The sequence below is a fragment of the Ovis canadensis genome, chromosome 19 (genome assembly GCF_042477335.2).
Source record: "Ovis canadensis isolate MfBH-ARS-UI-01 breed Bighorn chromosome 19, ARS-UI_OviCan_v2, whole genome shotgun sequence".
NCBI lineage: Eukaryota > Metazoa > Chordata > Mammalia > Artiodactyla > Bovidae > Ovis > Ovis canadensis.
This window is the reverse complement of record NC_091263.1, coordinates 58,492,583-58,514,796: the sequence shown is the minus strand read 5'-3', so window position 1 is coordinate 58,514,796 and position 22,214 is coordinate 58,492,583. Positions and strand designations below refer to the sequence as shown.

Sequence of the window (22,214 nt, the reverse complement as noted above, 5' to 3'; positions counted from 1 at the left end):
ACACAACTTAGTGACTAAACAACAACAAAAGTTGATAGTTTATGCTTACTGGCCATGGGATCTGCTCCTGGAGATAACACAAAAATTAAGGGAATGGTGCAATTTGAATCCAAATAACTCTTTGTCAAATCAAATGGTGGAGGCTCTACAAACTTTTTCCCTAGTTTGTCAGTTACATAATTAGTTATAGCTGGAGTTATCTGTTGAAGAGAGAAAAAATACAATCTTTAGATTAATTTTTACTTCACAAAACAACTTTTTTCCTAAAAACTAACAAAGAGCAAACTATGAGTCTAATGGATAAGAAAAACATGCAGTATATCATAGACAAAGTACTAGTTTTCCTAATATATAAAAAGTACCTATAAGGTAATGGACAAGACTAACAATCCAAGAGAAAATGGGCAAAGAAGATAAACAGTTTATAGAAAATGAAATAGAAATGGATCTTAAACATGTGAAAGGATGTTCAATCTCATTCAGTATAGCAGAGACTGTAAACTGTCCCATTCTGTGTCTCCTTTTGGTAACAGAATCCCAAGTTTTCCCAGCCTTTCATGCAGCAAGATGTGGCCAAGTGACTAAGTTTGGGTCAGAGAAATACAAATAGAAATTATATATGGAGCTTCCAGATTCTATTTTTATAAGGAATCTGTTTGCTTTCAACACTCTCTTCTCCTGTTCAACAGATGTGGTGTTTATGAGCTAGCTTCAATCTCGATGACAAGGACCGAACTTCAGGAGACTTCTCTAGCATGAGAAAAGAAACTGAGTCTCTGGATGATCTTAAGAATCTCTGTACCCTGCCAGCCCTCAAGCATTTGCTCAGGGCTATTAGGGAAGATGGAGATTAACTTCTATTTCATTTTAGCTACTGTATTTTAGGTTTCTTTGTTACAGCAGCTTAGTCTATACCCTAATACTTAAAAATAAGAAAAATACAGATTATAATTAGTTGCTGAGTTGTGTCTGACTCTTTGCAACCCCACAGATTGTAACCCGTCAGGCTCCTCTGTCCATGGGATTCTTCAGGCAAGAATACTGGAGTGGGTAGCCATTCCCTTCTCTAGGGGATCTTCCTAACCCAGGGATCAAACCCAGCACTCCTACATTGCAGGAAAGATTCTTTACCATCTGAGCCATCTTTATCAGATGGTTAAATAAATGGGACAACAATAGCTTCCGTGTACTCATCCCTAGATTGTTTATTTTTCACAGTAGGCTAAAACCTGTTAGCTCAAAAGTCCATTGGCACCAAATTCAAAATATTACATATTCAACTGTTTTAAACATAGCCTAAATACGCAGATTTTTAGCCATTTAGAGCCTGTCTACTTTGCGGCAGACAAAGGATGAGATGGTTGGATGGCATCACTGACTCAATGGATACGAGTTTGAGCAAACTCAGGGAGACAGTGAAGGACAGGGAAGCCGGGTGTGCTGCAGGTCATAGGGCCGCGAAGAGTCGGACACGACTTAGCGAATGAACAACAATAGCAGATTCGACACTACAAAAGAAGAAATCACCACATTTAAAGACAACAGTAGAAACTGTCCAACTGAGGCAAAGTGATACAAAAAATTTTAATTAACAGAGTATCAGATACCTGTGGTATAATATCAAGTAGTATGCATGCTAAGTTACTTCTCATGTCAGACTCTGTATGACGCTATGGACTGTAGGCCCCCAGGCTCCTCTGTCCATGGGGATTCTCCAGGCAAGAATACTGGAGTAGGTTGCCATGCCCTCCTCATCAAGCAGTGTAATGTATATTTAATTGAAATCATGGGCAAAAAAATATTTGAAGAAATAATAGCCAAAGCTTTTCTCAAGTTGAAGAAAACTATAAACCTACAGATCCAAGGACCTCAGTGAACCCATCTGAGCATCTGAAATGAAGGTTAAAGTACCAAATAATAGTAACTTTAAACCTAGTGTTTTATAAGTGGCAGATTATCTGGGTTCCAAATAGGACCCATCTGTTTTTTACCTTATCAGGTCTTAAGCACCGAAGAATGATTATTTTCTGTAGTTCATTTAGCCTTGTATCCATTGGTGCTGGAAATTTAGCATTGTGTGGCTCCTTACTGTCATAGATCTCCCGCCATTCAGATACATTGTCATAAAAATGATCCCTAAGGGAAAGAAAAGCTTAACAATTATCCTTTCACTGAGAAAAACTGAAAGAGATCATTGAATGAGGAGATGAATCAAGACAGTTTTAGAACTGTTTTTTTTTTTTTTTTTTAATTTTTTTTTTTTAGAACTGTTTTTTAAAGATCACTAGATTACAGATTTACCCATCACCATTCAGTGCTAAGTCATCATGTTTAAACAAGTACCTGAGTCCTCTGAAGGCAGGAAATTCACTTGCACGACAAATTTCTTCCCAGCTTTTATCCTGCAGCCAAGTTGGATCAGGATTTTTCTCAGCACTCTTAAGACTTACTCCTCCAGTTAAAAGAAACATCAGTTCCTGGTATTCAATCTCTTTCTTTGCCCTGTGTTCCCAAAATAAGGACTGTTGTAAATTGTCTTAACATTAAATGAAATCAATTTCTGCTTCTATAGTGTGGATAAAACAATCAGAATTGACTTATACTACTGCTATTAACAAATAGAAAAGCCAGGGAAAAAAATCAAAGAAACAATTATTTTTAGAAATTATAATAGCCAGTGAAGGACTGTGGTACTTGAAAAAAAAGGGAGACAAGGTGATCCCTATGATTGCCTCAGCTATCTGCCTGGAGGCACTTTTCAGACTATAAAGTGGGGGAGGGGGAAATCAAAATCAGAAACTAGGAGTATTGTGGAGTTGAAGAGAAAGAGGTCAGAGTTAAGGAAGGTTGAGGTGACTGGAATTTGTGGGCAGAGTATCAGAGGGAGGGAGATTTATGAAAAAGGAGCTCCGGAAATCTGCATACATATCCTCTTGATTCTTTTGTTAAATGCCAAGTTATGTACGTGGACGGTAAAAATCTATGAACCCAGGCAAAGAATATCTGGAGCTGAACCCAGGCAAAGAATATAGGAGCTGTAAACTAAGTAGCTATCAAAACTCACACAGGACTTAAGATATGAGTTATTGCCAACTAGACTTGAATCTTGATTGAACACCAGGACAGTTCAGTGGTGACACTGGAGGGATTATACTTTAGTAGTGAAGCTAACCTAGCTGTAGAATAAAGTCTATTCTAAAACTGCTGTAAGAAACTGTAAAAAGAAAAAGGCTTGAAAAGGTCAAATGATTCATTATAATTTAAGTACATGCAAAGTAAAGTCTAGAGCAGAATTAAGTCCAGAGCTCTTAAAGAAATAATAATTTAAAAAACCCCAGCATTTACCAAAGTAAAATTCACAGCATCCATAACCAGGAGAAAAATCAGTATGTAGATACAGACATAGAAGTGGTACAGACGATATACCGACAAGAATGTTAAAAGAGCTATTATAAATACGCTCAAGGAGTGAAAGCAAAACATTAACATAATGAAGAGAGAAGTGGGCAATATAAAGAAAATAATCAACGAAACTTCCAGAGATAAAAAATTAAAATCTGAAAGAAAAATTCACTGAATTTTTCTCAGGTTTATAAAACCTGAAAGTATCCATTACCAGAAGACTTATACTATAAGAAATGCATTGCAGGCAGATGCTTTAACCTCTGAGCCACCAGGGAAGAAAACCTATGAAATTCCTAGAACACAGGAAAAAATCTAGGAGGCGTTAGGTATGGCAATAACTTTCTAGCTACAATACAAAAGGCATGACCCATGAAAGAAAGAATTGATAAGATGGACTTCATTAAACTTTACAACATTTACTCTGTGAAAGACACTGCCAAAAGAATGGGAAAGCAAGCCACATGCTGGGAGAAAATATTTCCCAAAGATGTATCTGATAAAGGACTGTCATCCAATTCAACAATAAAAAATGAACAATCAAACTTAATAAATGGACAAAAGCCCTTACAGACACATCACCAAAAAGATATAAAGATAGCAAATAAGCAAATTTCATTATCATATATCATTAGTGAATTGAAAATTAAAACAAGACAACAGTCCATATCTATTAGAATGGTGAACTCCAGACAAGACCAAATGCTAGCAAGGTTGTGAAGCAACAGGAAATCTCATTCACTGCTGATAGAACACAATGGATTACGAAATGTACACTATATACTTGTTGGGTCTCTTCTGGGACCTGTTATGTAAAACGGGTTTAAACTTCCACTTAGGACCCATTTTCAAAGTAATTTTCACAGAGAAAATATGAATCAAGAAGGAAAATCTTTTAATAATTTAATGGTCCCATAAGAAAGTAAATTACTCCTCCAGCACTTTATTCTGCTCAATATGTGCTGGCTTCTGAGTTCCTGCTTCTTCCAGAATGTGGGTCAGTATCAACATTCAGGACCCCAAGGACCACAAGCCAAGGTTCCTAAAAAGCTGAGGTGCCACATCAAATATCTTAGAAGACAGTCTCTTACAAAACTAAATACAGCAAATTCCCATCGGCTATCTATATTACACATGGTAATGTAAGTTTCCATGTTACTCTCTCCACACTCATGGAACTCAAACAGGGGCTCGGTATCAACCTAGAGGGCTATGATGGGGGGAGAGATGGGAGGGAGGTTCAAGAAGCGGGGGACATATGTATACCTATGGCTGATTCATACTGATGTTTGACAGAAAACAACAAAATTCTGTCAAATAATTATCCTTCAATTAAAAAATAATTTTAAAAAACCTTAATAAGCTTATTCATGATCCAGCAATCACACTTAGTATTTAACTAAATAAGCTAAAACATACATGTATCCAAAAACCTGCACACAAATGGTTCCAGCAGTTTTATTCATACTTTTCAAAACTTGTAAGCAACCAAGATGTCCTTCAGTAGGTGAACAGATAAACTGTAGTATATGCAGACGATGAAATGTTACTCAGTGCTAAAAAGAAAGGACTCATCAAGCCATGAAAAGACCGAGAGAACCTTACATGCATATTAAGTGAAAGAAGCGAATCTAAAAACCCTGTTATTTTTCTTTTGGCCATGCCATCCACCACACGGCGGTATCTTAGTTCTCTGACCAGGCCCCGCAGTGAAAGTGCCAAGTCCTAACCGCTGGAATGCCAGGGGATTCCCTGAAAAAATCTGTTTCCTGATATGAATGGTAGTTACACAGATTTTTGCTTTGTAGGAATTAACTAGACTGTTGAACATTTTTTGAGTTCTTTTGTATAACCCACATTTTAAAAGTCAAACATAAAAACACCAACACTACTAGAGAGAAATGAACAACTAAATTCATGACTAAAAAACAGGGTAAAAAAAACATACTATCCTTCTGTGAGAAGCCACTGATTAGGTTTTCCAGGTAGGTTTTTAAAATAAAGAAAAAGCAAGTAACTTACAAAAGAAGGTTGGCACACAATAAAAAGGAAAACAATAGCTTGTCCTTCTCGAATAGCGATCGGCATATATTACAATATAAGTTGTATGTAAAGTGGTCATTTAAATATCTTAGGCGCTTTTCCAAAATTTTGGATTTGTTACTGAAAGGTTAAAAAAAAGGAAAATATATTGAGTCAAGTAAAGCTAAGAAAAAATCAGTTACACATGAATTAACATACAAGTTTTATTTTATCAAAATAACGAGTTAAAAACATGGAACTACACACACACACACACACATACACACACGAGTGCATATAAAAAAATGGTGAAATCTGAATAAGCTCTCTGGATTGTACCAATGTAAATTTTCTGGTTATGATACTGTACTATAGCTATAGAAGATGTTATCATTGGAAGGGAACCTACATTCACTATTGGTGGAAATGTAAATTGGTACAGCCATTATGAAAAACAGCACAGAGGTTTCTCAAAAAAATTAAAAATAAAACTACCATACAATCCAGCGATTCCACTTCTGAGTATTTAGCCCTAAAAAACTCCAAAAAACACAAACTCAAAAGATATGCGTACCCAGAAAGAGATGGCAACCCACTCCAGTGTGCTTGCCTGGAGAATCCCAGGGATGGGGGAGCCTGGTGGGCTGCCGTCTATCGGGTCGCACAGAGTCGGACACGACTAAAGCGACTTAGCAGCAGCATCAGCAGCATGTTTACAGCAGCATTATTGTTTTTCTAACTGAAGTATAGTTGAAGTACAGCACAGTAATTCAGATACATACACTTCTAAAAATGTTTCCAAAGTGGACGCACTATATTACATGAGGGTTCTGATGACTTCACATCCTCGTCGACTTGCTATTGACATTTATGTCAATTCTTCAGCTTGAATATCCTCCATCATGTAGGGTGAGTTAATTCAAATTCCAAATCCCAGCTGGGGAAGCTTAGGGATTTCAATCACTCAGGAAAGACTGTTCTACCAAGAGCCCATGTAGAACACATACGCTAGGCTCAAATCATATTCTTTTTCTACTAAACGAGTTGCTTAATATCAGACATTTTAAAAAATACTTTAAAAATATTATCTTTTAATTCTCAAAAGAACTCTTGAAGGTAGGTGCTATTATTATCCCTATTTTACAGATAAGGAAAATTGAGGCAATTACAGAAAAGTTAACTGTCTTGCCTATATTCATGTAGCTATTTAACTGAAATTAAATCCCTTGGAAGAACTGAAATTTAATCCCTTACTCCAGTCTAATTCCAAGATCTGTGTACATTCATTAATTGGTTAAAGTGAAAACATCTAGCAAACAATTAGAAATGTGGAGCTGAAACTTCTTAGGGACCTCAGGGCTAGAGGAAGATAAACTGGAGTTGCTAGCAAAGATAGGTTATTGCCTTAGCAAAATACTTAAAGGAAATGTGGGGAAAGGACTAAAGCTAATCCCTCTATGCTTCAATCTTGAGTAGGAGTGAAATAAAACTTAGAATAGAAGAGAGGTCTGCTTGCTTGCTTTCTCTTTCTTCCTTTCCTTCCTTGCTCCCTCCCTTCTTCCCTTTCTTCCTCCCTTCCTTCCCCTCCTTCCTTCCTTCTTTCCTTCACTTATTCCTTCATTCCTTCACTTTCCCATATTTTGTAATGGTCAATAATGAACATGTATTATATAAATAATAAGAAAAGTTATATATTTTCAATAGAAAGGATGGTGAAAATACAACCTAGGGAGAATGAACGACGCTAGAGAATGTTTACCTGTCATGAATAGAGTTGATATAAAGGTTCACAAACCAGATGAGAGAGTACTGGTACATGGGGTCGATGTTAGCCAGGTCTGCAATGCTAAAGAATAACACTGATGAATGTTTAGCAATAGGTCTATAACCTTCTCGAGACTCTGCTATTTTGAGTTCTGTTTTTTCTGCAATCTGGAAGAAGAGAAAAATCAAGATGAAGAAATAGGAGATGTGTTTTAATTATATATATTTCATACAATGAAATTTATATTAAAAATATCCCCTAAGTTAATGACAAAATTATAGGGGCATGGATTACATGAAAGGGCTTTATTATGCAAACATCTATAAAGAAAGAAAGGGAAAGAAAGGAAGTAAAGAACTAGGGAGAGAGGGAAGAGAACAAAGAAAGAGTGGAAAGAAGGAAAGTAAAAGAAAGAAAAATATCTTTACAGATCAAAGGTGTAACTACCCGTATCAATTATCTCTTTCTTATTTGAGGAAGACAAAGCTGTCAATCTTTCCTTATTCTTTGCCTTAATCTGATGTGTATCTACTATTGTCACTCACCCTCTTTCAAACCTAGACAGCATACTAAAAAGCAGAGACATCACTTTGCCAACAAAGTTCCATATAGTCAAAGCCTATGATTTTGCTAGTATTCACATATGTGTGGGAGAGGTGGACCGTAAAGAAGGCTGAGTGCCAAAGAACTGATGCTTTCAAATTGTGGTGCTGGAGAAGATTCTTGAGAGTCCCTTGGACAGCTAGGAGATCAAATCTGTCAATCCTAAAGGAAATCAATCCTGAATCATTGGAAGGACTGATGCTGAAGCTGACGCACCAGTGTTTAGGCCATCTGATGTGAAGAGCCGACTCATTAGAAAAGACCCTGATGCTATGAAAGATTGAGGACGAGAGAAGAAGAGGGTGACAGAGGATGAGATGGTTGAATGGCATCGCCAACTCAATGGACATTTGAGAAAATGAGTTTGAGAAAACTCAGAGAGATAGGGAAGGACAGGGAAGCATGGTGTGCTACAGTCTATGTAGTGGCAAAGAGTCCAACACGACTTAGTGACTGAACACCCTCTTTTATTTTAATAGGTCAGAGACAGAAGGAGAAGGAGAGAGAGAGAAAGTATGTATATACGTGTATGGTTTAAGGCACCAACATGTTACCAGAACCCAGCACAAAGTCTAGCGAAGCAAGAATTTGGAAGTATTTGTTGGCTGTTTGTTTGTTGTTCTTGTTACATTAAGAACATCTTTTTTTTTTCAGTGAGATTCTCATAATTTTAACTTTTTTCTAATAGGGGTATAGATAGATATTCAATCTCTAAAAGAAAAAAAAATTTCTTTAAGACAACAGTTATTCCAATGACAACTCAGTATGATACATTGATATTCTATAGGAAAAACATACAGAGCACTTTTCCAACCCACTCTCCCTTCTTTGGACATGCTATCCACAAACTCTGCTGAATTTATACTGAATGATCCTGTTTTCAGCTGATTCAATCAGGTGGTAGGCACAGAACCAGACCCAATATTAGCTAATACATTTTCCCTCCAGAGAATTAGATCTTCAGGAGCATCAAAAACTGAAATCAGGTGGTACTCAGCCTTAGAGCTAAAAGGCAGTGGTATCAGAGTTGGTTTCTATGTGCAAGATAAAAGTACAAAGTAACAGTATAGAAGTTTTACAGAAAAGAACTTGGTCTCCAGATGGAGCAGAATGAAGCATGTATGAGGACCACAGAACCTTAGAGAAAAGGAGAGACAAAGAGCAGAGAAATTTAACACTTTTCCTTCATTCCTGAGGCCTACATGTACTTCCTACAATTGGGAAAATAAAATATCCCCAATTTGAGTGGGTTTGTGTTCCTTACAAGCAAACTTTCCCCCAAATTACAGTATAACTACAACTAAAAGTAAGTTTTGAAGCTCCATCTTGACTATAAGTAAAACAAAGTTATCAACAATGGAAATGAATGATATCTTTACAAAAGAAAGTATGATCTTAATATTCTCATTTAAATCTTCTGTTATTTAACCCTTAACTTTTCAGCCAAGTACTATTTACCACTGCAGTGATCAGTGCAAAAAAAATGATTACTTTTCAGTGATCAGTACAAAGAAATAGAGGAAAACAATTAAATGGGAGAGACTAGAGATCTCTTCAAGAAAATTAGAGATACCAAAGGAACATTTCATGCAAAGATGGGCACAATAAAGGACAGAAATGGGATGGACCTAACAGAAGCAGAAGATACTAAGAAGAGGTGGCGAGAACTATACTAAAAAGAACTTTATGATCCAGATGACCACAATGGTGTGATCACTCGCCGAGAGCCAGTCATCCTGGAGTCTGAAGTCGAGCGGACTTTAGAAAGCATCACTACAACTAGTGGAGGTCATGGAATTCCAGGTAAGCTATTTCAAGTCCTGAAAGATGATACTGTTAAAGTGCTGCACTCAATAGGTCAGCAAATTTGGAAAACTCAGCAGTGGCCATAGGATTGGAAGAGGTCAGTTTTCATTCCAATTCCAAAGAAAGGCAATGCCAAACAATGTTCAAACTACTGCACAATTGTACTCATCTCACATGCTAGCAAAGTAATGCTCAAAATTCTCCAAGCCAGGCTTCAACAGCATGTGAATTAAGAACTTCCAGATGCTCAAGCTGGATTTAGAAAAGACAAAGGAGCCAGAGATCAAAATGCCAACATCTGTTGGATCATCAAGAAAGCAAGAGAGTTCCACAAAGACATCTCCTTGACTGTGCCAAAGCCTTTGATGGTGTAGATCACAACAAAATGCAGAAAATTCCTAAAGAGATGGGAATACCAGACTGCCTGACCTGCCTCTTGAGAAATCTGTATGCAGGTCAGGAAGCAACAGTTAGAACTGGACATGGAACAACAGACTGGTTCCAAATAGGAAAAGGAATACGTCAAGGCTGTATATTGTCACCCTGCTTATTTAACTTATATGCAGAGTACATCATGTGAAATGCGGGACTGGATGAAACACAAGCTGGAATCAAGACTGCCAGGAGAAATATCAATAACCTCAGATATGCAGATGATACCACCCTTATGGCAGAAAGTGAAGAGGAACTGAAGAACCTCTTGATGAAAGTGGAAGAGGAGAGTGAAAAGCTGACTTGAAACTCAAATGAGGTGACTCATTTGAAAAGACCCTGATAGGGGAAAGATTGAGGGCAGGAGGAAAAGGGGACAACAAAAGATGAGATGGTTAGATGGCATCACCGACTCAATGGACATGAGTTTGGGTAGGCTTCGGGAGTTGCTGTTGGACAGGAAGGCCTGGCGTGCTGCAGCTCATGGGGTCGCAAAGAGTCGGACACAACTGAGCGACTAAACTGAATTGAAAACTCAACATTTGAAAAACAAAGATCATGGCATTCAGTCCCATCACTTCATGGCAAATAGATGGGGAAACAGTGGAAACAATGAGAGACTTTATTTTCTTGGGCTCCAAAATCACTGCAGATGGTGACTGCAGCCATGAAATTAAAAGATGCTTGTTCTTTGGAAGGAAAGTTATGACCAACCTAGACAGCATATTAAAAAGCAGATATAGTACTATGCCAACAAAGGTCCCTCTAGTCAAACCTGTTTTTCCAGTAGTCATGTATGGATGTAAGAGTTGGACTATAAAGAAAGCTGAGTGCCCAAGAATTGATGCTTTTGAACTATGTTGTTGGAGAAGATTCTTGAGAGTCCCTAGGACAGCAAGAAGATCCACCCAGTCCATCCTAAAGGAAATCAGTCTTGAATATTCATTGGAAGGACTGATTCTGAAGCTAAAACTCCAATACTTGGGGCCACCTGATGGGAAGAACTGACTCACTGGAAAAGACCCTGATGCTGGGAAAGATTGAAGGCAGGAGGAGAAAGGGACATCAGAGGATGAGATGGCTGGATGGCATCTCCAACTCAATGGACATGAATTTGAGTAAACTCCGGGAGTTGGGGATGGACAGGGAGGCCTGGCATGCTACAGTCCATGAGGTGGCAAAAAGTCGGACATGACTGAGCTACCGAACCAAAATGAACTGAACCATTTATCATTAACAGCAACAGTAAGCAAAAACATTTAACAAATATTGTTGTTATTTTTGAAGAGTAAATAATAATTTAACTCAGGTTCCAAGGCTTGCTCTATAGTATATATTTTTTTCTCTATAGTATATTTATAAGTAGTGTTACATTTACATATACTTGAACCCTTAGTATGAACACATAGAGATTTTTTTATTATCATTAATAACCTAAAATCAAACAATTTGTTATTTTCTAACAAATAAACACTGTGAGCATATGATGTGAAAAAACTGAAGTGTGAAATTCGCTAAGAGGAGAATTTATTATCTGTGAAAATTTCCTGATATTTATATATATTATATATTTATATAGTTATATTTATATATACTTCCCTAGAATCCACTAGACTATATTTCAGTCATGATGACTTTTGTGGGAGGAAACTTCTGGAACCTATAGAACAAATCCTTAAATTTTCACTTGTGTTTGTTTAATCTTACAGTTTGGGATAAAAAGGAAAGGTGGGTTTTAGACTACATACAAAGACTTGCTGTGAAGATGTGTTTTCTGACGTTGAGTGGGTGGAATAGAAGTCATGGCCAGATACGGAGCAAGTTTTGAATCAAAATATATAGTGATTTCTAAATTCTGTTTGTAAAGATCAGTGAGATCCAGTCAAAAAGACGTGATTAAATTTCTCTTTGTAAGATAAAGCATTTGAACAAATAAATATTGATATCTACTTTCCTCTTTGAGCCTAATAGAAAATAAGCTGATTAATGCTTCCTGTCTTTTCTTTCACTTTGAAAAAACAAGTGGTGAGAGGAAAGTGAGGAATGGTTTCTGTTCTAATAGACAGTAATTGGGAAGGTAGACATTATCGAATATCTCAGCCATGGTCCCCAGATGAGAGGTTACTCTAAGACACTACTCCTTTTGGCTCTCTTGAAATGAAAAACACAAGCACAAAACAAAACAGTACCCCCAAAGAGAGTCACTGCCATCACGTTCACATAAAACTAAACCCATCCCAAAGGGAAGTCCTCTACCCCAAAACTGGGGTGAGTGAGGTAGGGTGCAAACAGAAGGATGCCGAGCAATTAGTGAAATTTCTACTTAGGATTCTTTTTATTTTTTAATTACCCCAATACTAAAGATATATTTAGTTCATTGGGTGGGCTAAAGAGGATAGAAGGGTCTGAAAATCCTTAAAGTAAGCCTACTGAAGTCAATCTGTATTATCATTTCATTGTGTAAACTTGGGGCTTAACTACTTTTTCTGGGCCCTACTTTTCTCAACTATGAAATGCTAAAATGACTAATAGCTAAGGCCCCTTTAACCTGTAACACTAGGATTATATTTTTTTAAGACAACATAAAAATACCATTTGAAAAAATTAAAAAATAAAAATACCATTTGGCTGTGTTAGATTAATTTGCAACAAGTATGCTATTGTGTGAGTTTTCCTTCCTCCACCTGCTGCTCCCAACTCTCATACCTCCTCCCTCTCAGATGACAAGGCAACACCAGAAGAACATCCTCATTAGATCCTAGAGCCACTTACTGTCCAAATAACCAGCAATAACCTCATACATCTTAAGTTCTAACTAGGAACTTAAGCAAGCCAAGTTCTCAAACTGAAGTTTTAGTTGAGGAGTCAATCAAAACTTGAATGAACCTGACTAGCTTACCCTACCTATGGAACAACAAAAATTATACTAAAACTTTTTTTCACTCCAAATGTATCTCTTCTATTTATAAGTACCACATAGATGACACAGGTTTTGAATGATTCAACACTAAGAGATATTCTCATGAGTTTAAAACTAGTTTATATGCTGTGGTATTTTATGAATTATTTTCCTCTTCCCATGAGCCTACTATAGCACTTTACTTAGGAAGGGGGAGCAAACTGGACTCCAAAGAATCAAAAAATTTTCTAGGATTCTTTTTTTACCTGTTGTTTCTTGGTTATCTCATTGGACATCAATTTAGCAGAGTCTAAGATTTTAATCGCACTTTCATCTTCTAAAATGTTTCCTTCTGAAGATGATAATGTTTCTAAAATGTTTTTCTCTATATCTTTCAGCTGTTTCTTATTAGCTGCAGACTGAAGAATAAGAGCATTTCGTTCCTCTTCTAACTCTGGTCTAAAAAGATAAAAACACATTTGATCTAAATTTGTAGTATTTTATCTAAATATTAGACCTTACAATTTTCTAGGCATTTAAATATAACAATTTTGTAGACACGTAACACAAAGTAAGATGATTAACCTCTTTACCTTAAGGAAAAAATATTTCCATGAAAATGATAATTTGAGAAATTCAAGCAAAAACAAAGCATTGATTATAAATATGTAAAATGCAGCAATAATATATACTATGTTAAGTCTAAAAATAAGTTTATCCATATGGCTTAGCTCATTGTGTGAGAATAAGAACTGGAAAAGACACTCAGAATATGAAACTTCTATTCCTTGGCTTAATCATATTCAGTCTCATTTTCATCATCTCTTCTACAATAGCAGACACAGAAAAGATGACTCATCATACAACTGGCTCAAAGTAAAAGATTGAATTGGCACTTAATACCTTAACAAAGATGGTATGAAACTTCAAATAACATAATTCATGTTATAGAATATGTTATGACTTGGTTCTGTCTTAGATGTTATGCAAGTGGGATAAATACTGAAAATAACTAAAGTACCTTATGGTACATATTTTCACTTATAATTTGATTTCATTTAATTGACTACTTGATAGTGTTATATTAATCTTCAAGCTGAGTCAAAGATTTCCTTCTGGAAGCAATTCTTTTTTTTTTTTAATAGTTATTTATTTGGCTGTGCTAGGTCTTAGTTGTGGCATATGGGATTTAGTTCCCTAACCAGGGATAAAAGATGGGCCTGCATTGGGAGCTTACAGTCTTAGCCACTTTAAGGGAAATCCCAGAAAGCAATTCTTTACTAGTAGCCCTTTCAGGGATCATTAATATTTTTCTCATTAACAAAAAAATAACACATGCTAGTAATGGAAAAATACATAAAGAAAATAATGAGTTATCCATAATCTTACCACTCCTAAGGATTACCACTATTAATATTCTGGTATATTCTTTCTCAATCTTTTTATCATATATATGGATATCCATTCATGTATTAACTTTTGAAAAACAAATTATCCCTATCATGTATAGTTTTATATCCTGCTTTTTCATTCTTGTCCTAAGTATTTTCTTATTTCATTAATATTCTGTATATGTCTTTGAACACATTTCTGATTTTGTCCAAAACATACATTTCAAGAAATGAAATTTTTTGTTTCAAACAATCAGATACAAGTCAAAAGTCATGGCTGCTGCTCCTGCTGCTAAGTCGCTTCAGTCGTGTCCGACTCTGTGTGACTCCATAGACGGCAGCCCACCAGGCTCCCCCGTCCCTGGGATTCTCCAGGCAAGAACACTGGAGTGGGTTGCCATTTCCTTCTCCAATGCATGAAAGTGAAAAGTGAAAGTGAAGTCGTTCAGTCGTGTCCGACTCCTAGCGACCCCATGGACTGCAGCCTACCAAGCTCCTCTATCCATGGGATTTTCCAGGCAAGAGTACTGGACTGGGGTGCCATTGCCTACTCAGAAAAGTCATGGCACATCACCTAAATCCTATTACCCATACTAAAAGCCCAATATAACATGGTTGGCTTATAACTTATTTATTATAGAACAATTATTTTAAAGAATTCTGTATTTATTTAATTTATAATGACAAAGGAAATCAAACCAGTCCATCCTAAAAGAAATCAATCCTGAATATTCACTGGAAGGACTGATGCTAAAGCTAAAGCTCCAGTACTTTGGCCACCAGATGTGAAGAGCCAACTCATTAAAAAAAGACCCTGGTGCTGGGAAAGACTGAAGGCAGAGGAGAAGAGGGCAGCAGAGAATGAGTTAATTAGATAGCATCACTGACTCAGTGGACATGAATTTCAGCAAACTCCAGGAGATAGTGAAGGACAGGCAAGCCTGGCGTGCTGCAGTTCACGGGATCACGAAGAGTGGGACACAACTTAGCGACTGAACAACAACAATAAAATTTAGACAAGGATTCAGAATAATCACACAACAAAAGTATTCAGTTCAGTTCAGTTCAGTCACTCAGTCGTGTCCGACTCTTTGCAACCCCATGGACTGCAGCACACCAGGCCTCCCTGTCCATCACCAACTCCTAGAGTTTACTCAAACTCATGTCCATTGAGTCGGAGATGCCATCCAGCCATCTCATCCTCTGTTGTCCCCCTCTCCTCCCACCTTCAATCTTTCCCAGCATCAGGGCTTTTCCAAGGAGTCAGTTCTTCACATCAGGTGGCCAAAGTTGCCATGATGATCATCTTTGCCATGATCAACAAAGATGCCATGATCTTAGTTTTCTGAATGTTGAGCCTCAAGCCAACTTTATGGCCTACAAATATTCTTTCTAGACTATCTGAAAGTATCTAAGAAAATACATACCTCTCCTTTGCAACAACAATACCAAGTAATTGATCTTCAAGTCCTTCTGGAGTTATCATGAAATTGAGCAAAGATACCTTTGTAGCCAGCTCTGGCATATAATGTGGATTTCTCAACTTTGTGGTGATATAAAACTTGAAATCAAAGGAATACTCAATAATGACCTCACCAAGTCTGATGCAATCAATGCCACCTGTATTTCAGATAAAAATGCATAATAAATAAGCCAAAGTTACATAGCCCTTCCCCTTCTGTTAAAACCCATCCTAGGTTATAAGTAAAACGTTATAAAGTAATTTCAAACAGAATACAAGTGTTGCAAAAGCCACAGACACAGAGGCAAGTAAGCAATTATACAGCATGAATCATTAATTCTGGGGTAATATATGTTTTTTCTGGTTGTCATGGAGCCTTCTAAATTAAGATTCCTTTTGATCTTACTTCCTCTATTAATTTTCAATAATGGTTCCAAAATTATTTATGTATGACTAAAGCTCTTAAAGTACTAGAGTTTGACAGAGAAAAAATTTTATAAGCAGAAAGATATACAAGGGGGACAATGTTTACCTAAAGTCAACTCTGGTCCACATTAACCATTACTATTCATAGTAATGGACTTTGTGTGGTCCTTGGTCATAAGATAAAGGAATTTCAGGCTGGATGCAACTTCTGTATGTTCTCTACAGAACAATCTAAATAACCGTGACTAAGGCAATCAAAGGAAGGCAAGGTATTTATTTTAGAATATCTGATACTTGTTCAAATTTCCTTTCATGTATAACAATGACACAGAAGTTCTGCATTATTAAGATTATTATTAAAATTATGTATTAGTCTTCTTCCCGCAAAGATAAGCCTCAAAGATAATCCAATCATCTTCAGTTTTAGCAACTAATATCAATTGACTTCTACCTTGTTTGAAAGTTTGTCTAAGTAGCAAAGGTTCCAATGATGGATCCAGTTCTTCACCAACATTTTCTAATAGAAGTGGAGTTCCAAACTGAATACAGTTTTCCAGTGTTCTCATATAGTCTGCATCTGATAGCTTAATAACACTAAGCTGATTTTCTTTCTCAGAGTTTTTGATCCACTTATTGGCTTGACCCTGGGGGTCAATCATTAAAGGCCTAAAATATAATAAGAAAAATTTTAGGGGAGTAAATAGATGTTGAGATTTATCTAATATTATATAAGTTAAATAATAAATATCACCATCAACCTGTACAAAGTGTTTCATATACATTTTCAGGATAAATCTTCACAAAAGTTCTGTGAGGAAAAGGAAAATGGAGTTTCATTCTCATTTATTTTTGAAATGAAGAAATTAAGTACTTTGCCCAAGGTTTTAAGGTTAAGAAACTAGTTTAATGTCAGAAGTAGGATCTTATGAATGTGTAAGCTGTGCTCTTTCCAATTTAACACATGGTCTTCATAGTAATTATAACACATATCATCTGTTAATATAATATGAAAAATAATCCTATGTATCAGATAAGAATTTAAAATAAAAGATCTACTGGCCTATAATGGATTTCCTTAAGTTATGAGTAGAACCATAAACTAAGTTTCCAAGTTTAGTCTAGTATATATTTGAGATCTATTTAGGAAATTTTTTCTATGTAAGTATGGTAAAAGACTTTGTGTTCAACATACAATTCATAGTTTCAGAGAATCAATTAAATGAGGTGCTTTCCTCTTCCTCCATGATGATACTGACTATCCTGAGTTCCTTTTGTATTCAGTACAATGCATTAAATTATTTTTTTATATTAACATTAATACAGAAAGGGGAATTTTCACTTCATATTACTTTGGCTTTCCCAGACATTCTCCTTCTATTTCAACAATTTCTAGGGATAAACACCCCCTTTCCCTTAGCCTAAAAATAAGCTCTTTCAATCAACTAATCCCAGATAACTCTGTTCTTTTATTTTCTTTCCTTTCCAAAAGACAAAACAATTCAACACCAGCTGTATGGTTGTCTTCTTTCTCCACTCAAATTGTGCTGAAATCCTATTGAAAACACAAGCAGTCCAGATATCAGTTAAAATTTACTTTGCTCTCACAGCAAGCAGATGAAAAGTGTTTTGGAAATGAGAAAGTTATTTTGCACACAATTGTTTAAAAGTTGCTAGTAGTTAGACAAGATGCTTTTAGTACCTTTCAAAGTCCTATTTAAAGGAACATTTTTTCCCCTCCTTTAAAAAAAAAAATTTTATTTTTTATTTATTTTTTAAAAAGTAGGCTAATTACTTTATAATACTGTAGTGATTTTTGCCATACATTGATATAACTTTATTATTGGAAAAAAATATGGTATTTGTTCATTCCCCTACAAAAAGTAATAATTTCTATAAATTAAGTTTTTCTAATGCTTATGTTCAACTCAATGGACATGAGTTTGAGTGGACTCTGGGAGTTGGTGACCAACAGGGAGGCCTGGTGTGCTGCAGTCCATGGGGTCTCGAAGAGTCAGACACAACTGAGCAACTGAACTGAGCTGACTGAATGCTTATCTTGGTAATACCTAAATCAATCAATGTTCTCAGTAATGCAATAATTAGAGATCTTATTTTTCTAAAAGAAATCCAACTCCTACTTAATGCAATTTTATGTATTACAAATACAATTGGAAAGCTGAGTTGTGTCTATCCGAAAAATAAGGCCATGCAGGGTTTTGTGTTCCATGTGTACCTGACTGTAGGTATGAGAGTAATACTCATCTATGTTTGAGATCCAAAAGCAGGGCAGTCTAAAGAAAAAATCATTATTGATTTATGCTTCTAACAGCGGTAGTAATTTTGGGGAAAACATAGCTTTGCTGTTAAGTAGCCAGTGTTGTATTAGTAAACAATAATAAAGTAGACACAGTAAGTATTTTCATTGTGGTTAAAAAGTAAGCAAAGTCAGAATTTGAGATATAGATACTAAAATGAGGTATTTGAAGAAAATAATTATTTTTAAAAACTAACAGTTACTGAGCACTTATCACATGCAGTAAAATGAAAGAATAAACAATTTTAAACTCTGCTACAGTAAGGGCTTCCCTGGCAGCTCAGAGCGTAAAGCGTCTGCCTGTAGTGCAGGAGACCCGGGTTCAACCCCTGGGTCAGGAAGGTCCCCTGGAGAAGGAAATGGCAACCCACTCCAGTATTCTTGCCTGGAAAATTCCACAGATGGTGGAACCTGGTAGGCTACAGTCCATGGGGTCACAAAGAGTCAGACACGACTGAGCAACTTCACTTTCACTTTCAAGAGAGAAAATGAGAGAGAAATATTTCACTCCAAATATCCTGATACCAGAGTCTGCACTACTCTTAACCACTGTGTAATATTATAAACAGACAAACCTTTAGAAATTATGAGCAAGCACAAGAAGAATTAATAATCAACTATAGTTCCAGCAGCATGAGTGGCTAAGTAACCAGTAGAGCTCCTTCTGCTACCAAGTACTGGTGGATAAAACATGACATTTCAAAAATACATAGGTGACATACATTTGAACTATACATACATAAGGACAGAAAAACACAGGTGCCAGAAAAATAGCTTTGTATGTGTGAGCTGGAATGACAGCTAGCGTTGGGGAGAGTGTCAGTACTAAGAACTTAAGGGCTCCTTGAGCCCATATGTAGCAGGAAAGTAAAACTGAAATCCCTATATTAAGCTTAAACCCACAGAAGTCTTCATTAATCATAGAAAAAATCCAACTCTATTCATAAGGAGACACGAAAGAAATGTTCTGATTCTTGTCTCATCTTCAGCTTGGAAAAAGTTCTCTGAGAACCTGTAACCATGGGTCAATAGTTTATGCAGGTTCAAGGGGCAAGTTTATACTATGTACATGATACAGGAAATTCCAGCTGGGAAATTTACATATATTGAGCCAAGAACACTGGTATGAATCCTGGAAAAAGTAAGGACAAAATATACATTGTAGCTGGGGCAAGAGCAAAAGAAAAACTCAACCCTTGGAGGAGAGGTAGAAAAATGTCTTTGGCTAAAACATACCTTTACCAACCTTCACTAAGCAGATATCCCTTAACTCTAGGAGAGGGTGTGAAACTCCCGTTCAAGATCAACCAAGGCAGAATGCAAACTTAGCTGTCACAGGGAGGAGGGCCAGCAGGCTGAAAATATCCTACACCGAAGGCCCAATATGCACAGGGCCTTCCTAAGACTAGGAAATCAGAGTAACAGACAACTCTCACTTTGCCCCCAAAACAGCCTAACGTGGAGTACTGAGCAAAAGCAATCCACCTCTAGGGGAACAACAAAAATAGAGAGAGACCCTCTGTGTCATGGGCATTCAGGAACAGCTGAAAGTTGAAGGTAAAACTCTAACACTGAGAAAAACACTCCAGAAAGCTATCCCTCATTCTCAGCATAGAACCATGGTTAGATTAAGTTGACACCACTGGTCCCCTGAACTTTACAAGAGTAACAACAAAACCCAAACCTAGTTCAACTGATGATTAGACTGACTCAAATCTCTGTTCTAATGGAGCGACAGAAGAAGAAGCATGCCCATTTCCAGGAGTTAATACCATTAAGCTCAGTTCCTGCTATTAGACTGAAAATATCTTGCATTCAATCAAATATTATGAGACATTTAAATAAGCATGGGAAAAAAACTCAAAACATTCTCAAGAGACAAAAGAAACTAACAGAAACAGCCTCAAAGATGACACAAACATGGGAAATGTATGTAGTTTTTAAATAACTGTGATTAAAATGTAAAAGAGCCAGTGAAAAAAGTGGATGACATGCCTCAAGAGACGATCTTCAGCACAGAGATGAACTATAAGGAAGCATTAAATGGAAATGCTAGAGATAAAAAATGTCAATGGGCTGCATAGACTCAATACAACTAAGGAGACAGTCAATTAATACAGTTATGAACTTGAAGATAGTTTTATAGAAATTATCCAATCTGAAACTCAAAGGCTCACAAATGTAAGTTTTCTTCCCAGAAAGAGAAAAGGGATAAAATGAAGTAGATCTGAGAAGCTCAAAGAACCTCAGTCAGGAGAACTACAAAGATGAACACACACACACTCCAATATACTAATACATCACAATCAAACTGCAGGCAACTAAAAACAGAAAGAAAAGAAAAGAAAACAAAACAAAACTGAAGGCTGTCAGAGGAAAAAAGTTACAGAAAAAGGAACTAAAATTGGAGCAGGCTTATCAGAAACTACGCAGTCTAAAAACAATGGAGTGACATCTTTAAAGGAAAAAAAGCAAAACCAGAAGAATCCAAAAACTGTCAACTCAGAATTCTAAACCCAGCAAAAAATATCTTTCAAAATGAAGATGAAATAAATAAAAAAGCTGACTGAATTAATTGCAATAGACCTGTACACCAAAAATGTTGAAAAATATTTGCCAGGCAGAAAAAGTATGAAATCATATAGAAACATAAAAAAAAATAAAGAAGTCTAAGGGAATTTCCTGGTGGTTCAGTAGTTAGGACTTGGAATTTCACTGTCATGACCTAGGTTCAGTTCATGGTTGGGAAACTGAGTGACTACAAGCCATGCAGTGCAGCCAGAAAAAAAAAAACAAACTCAAAAAGTCTTAAAATGGAAAAAAAAATGAACTTAAACATAAAAGAAATTTTCTTATATTTAATCACTCTACTATAATTACTGTCTAAAGTAAAAATAGTAACAATGTGTTATGGGATTCATGGCATGAAAAATAAAATAAACAATAACAGCACAATAAATAGGGGAAAGACATTTGAACTGCACTGTTGAAAGATTCTTATATTACATGTGTAGTAATATATTGTTATTTGAAAATATCACAGTTTATAATATACATCTCTAATTTCTGTGTTTGAGTGTTTCCTGCAGAGGTACGGATCAGTAATGGCCTGCAGGGGCTCTGGGTGCAGCAGACCTGGGCATGGCATAAGCCCTCTTGGAGGGGGTCGCCATTAACACCACCACAGAGCTGCCAGAACTTACACAGGACTGGAGAAACAGACTCTGGAGGGCACAAACAAAACCTTGTGTGCACCAGGACCCAGGAGAAAGGAGCAATGACCCCATAAAAGACTGACCCAGACTTGCCCATGAGTGTCCAGGAGTCTCCGGGTGGAGGCATGGGTCGGCAGTGGCCTGCTGCAAGGTCGGGGGCACTGAGTGCAGCAGTGCATGCGTGGGACCTTTTGAAGGAGGTTGCCATTATCATTACCCCTACCATAGTTTGGCCCCAGATGGGAAACAATGGGAACAGTGAGAGACTTTATTATTTTGGGCTCCAAAATCACTGCAGATGGTGACTGCAGCCATGAAAATAAAGACGCTTGCTCCTTGGAAGAAAAGCTATGACCAACCTAGACAGCATATTAAAAAGCAGAGACATTACTTTGCCAACAAGTTCCCTCTAGTCAAACCTGTTTTTCCAGTAGTCATGTATGGATGTGAGAGTTGGACTATAAAGAAAGCTGAGTG

At 36.7% G+C, this 22,214-nt stretch overlaps 1 protein-coding gene across 1 annotated transcript in view; it reads right to left on the bottom strand.

Moving 5' to 3' along the window:
* The window catches only part of DNAH12 (dynein axonemal heavy chain 12), a 169,278-nt gene that overhangs the window by 20,072 nt on the left and 126,992 nt on the right, over positions 1-22,214 (bottom strand). The window contains exons 56-63 of the mRNA XM_069560621.1: positions 16,660-16,874; positions 15,748-15,940; positions 13,196-13,388; positions 7,184-7,356; positions 5,425-5,565; positions 2,344-2,502; positions 1,992-2,136; positions 50-200 (exon numbers count right to left, since the gene is read on the bottom strand). Coding sequence (XP_069416722.1) covers positions 50-200; positions 1,992-2,136; positions 2,344-2,502; positions 5,425-5,565; positions 7,184-7,356; positions 13,196-13,388; positions 15,748-15,940; positions 16,660-16,874 — 1,370 coding nt within the window. The remainder of the gene's footprint in view (positions 1-49; positions 201-1,991; positions 2,137-2,343; positions 2,503-5,424; positions 5,566-7,183; positions 7,357-13,195; positions 13,389-15,747; positions 15,941-16,659; positions 16,875-22,214) is intronic.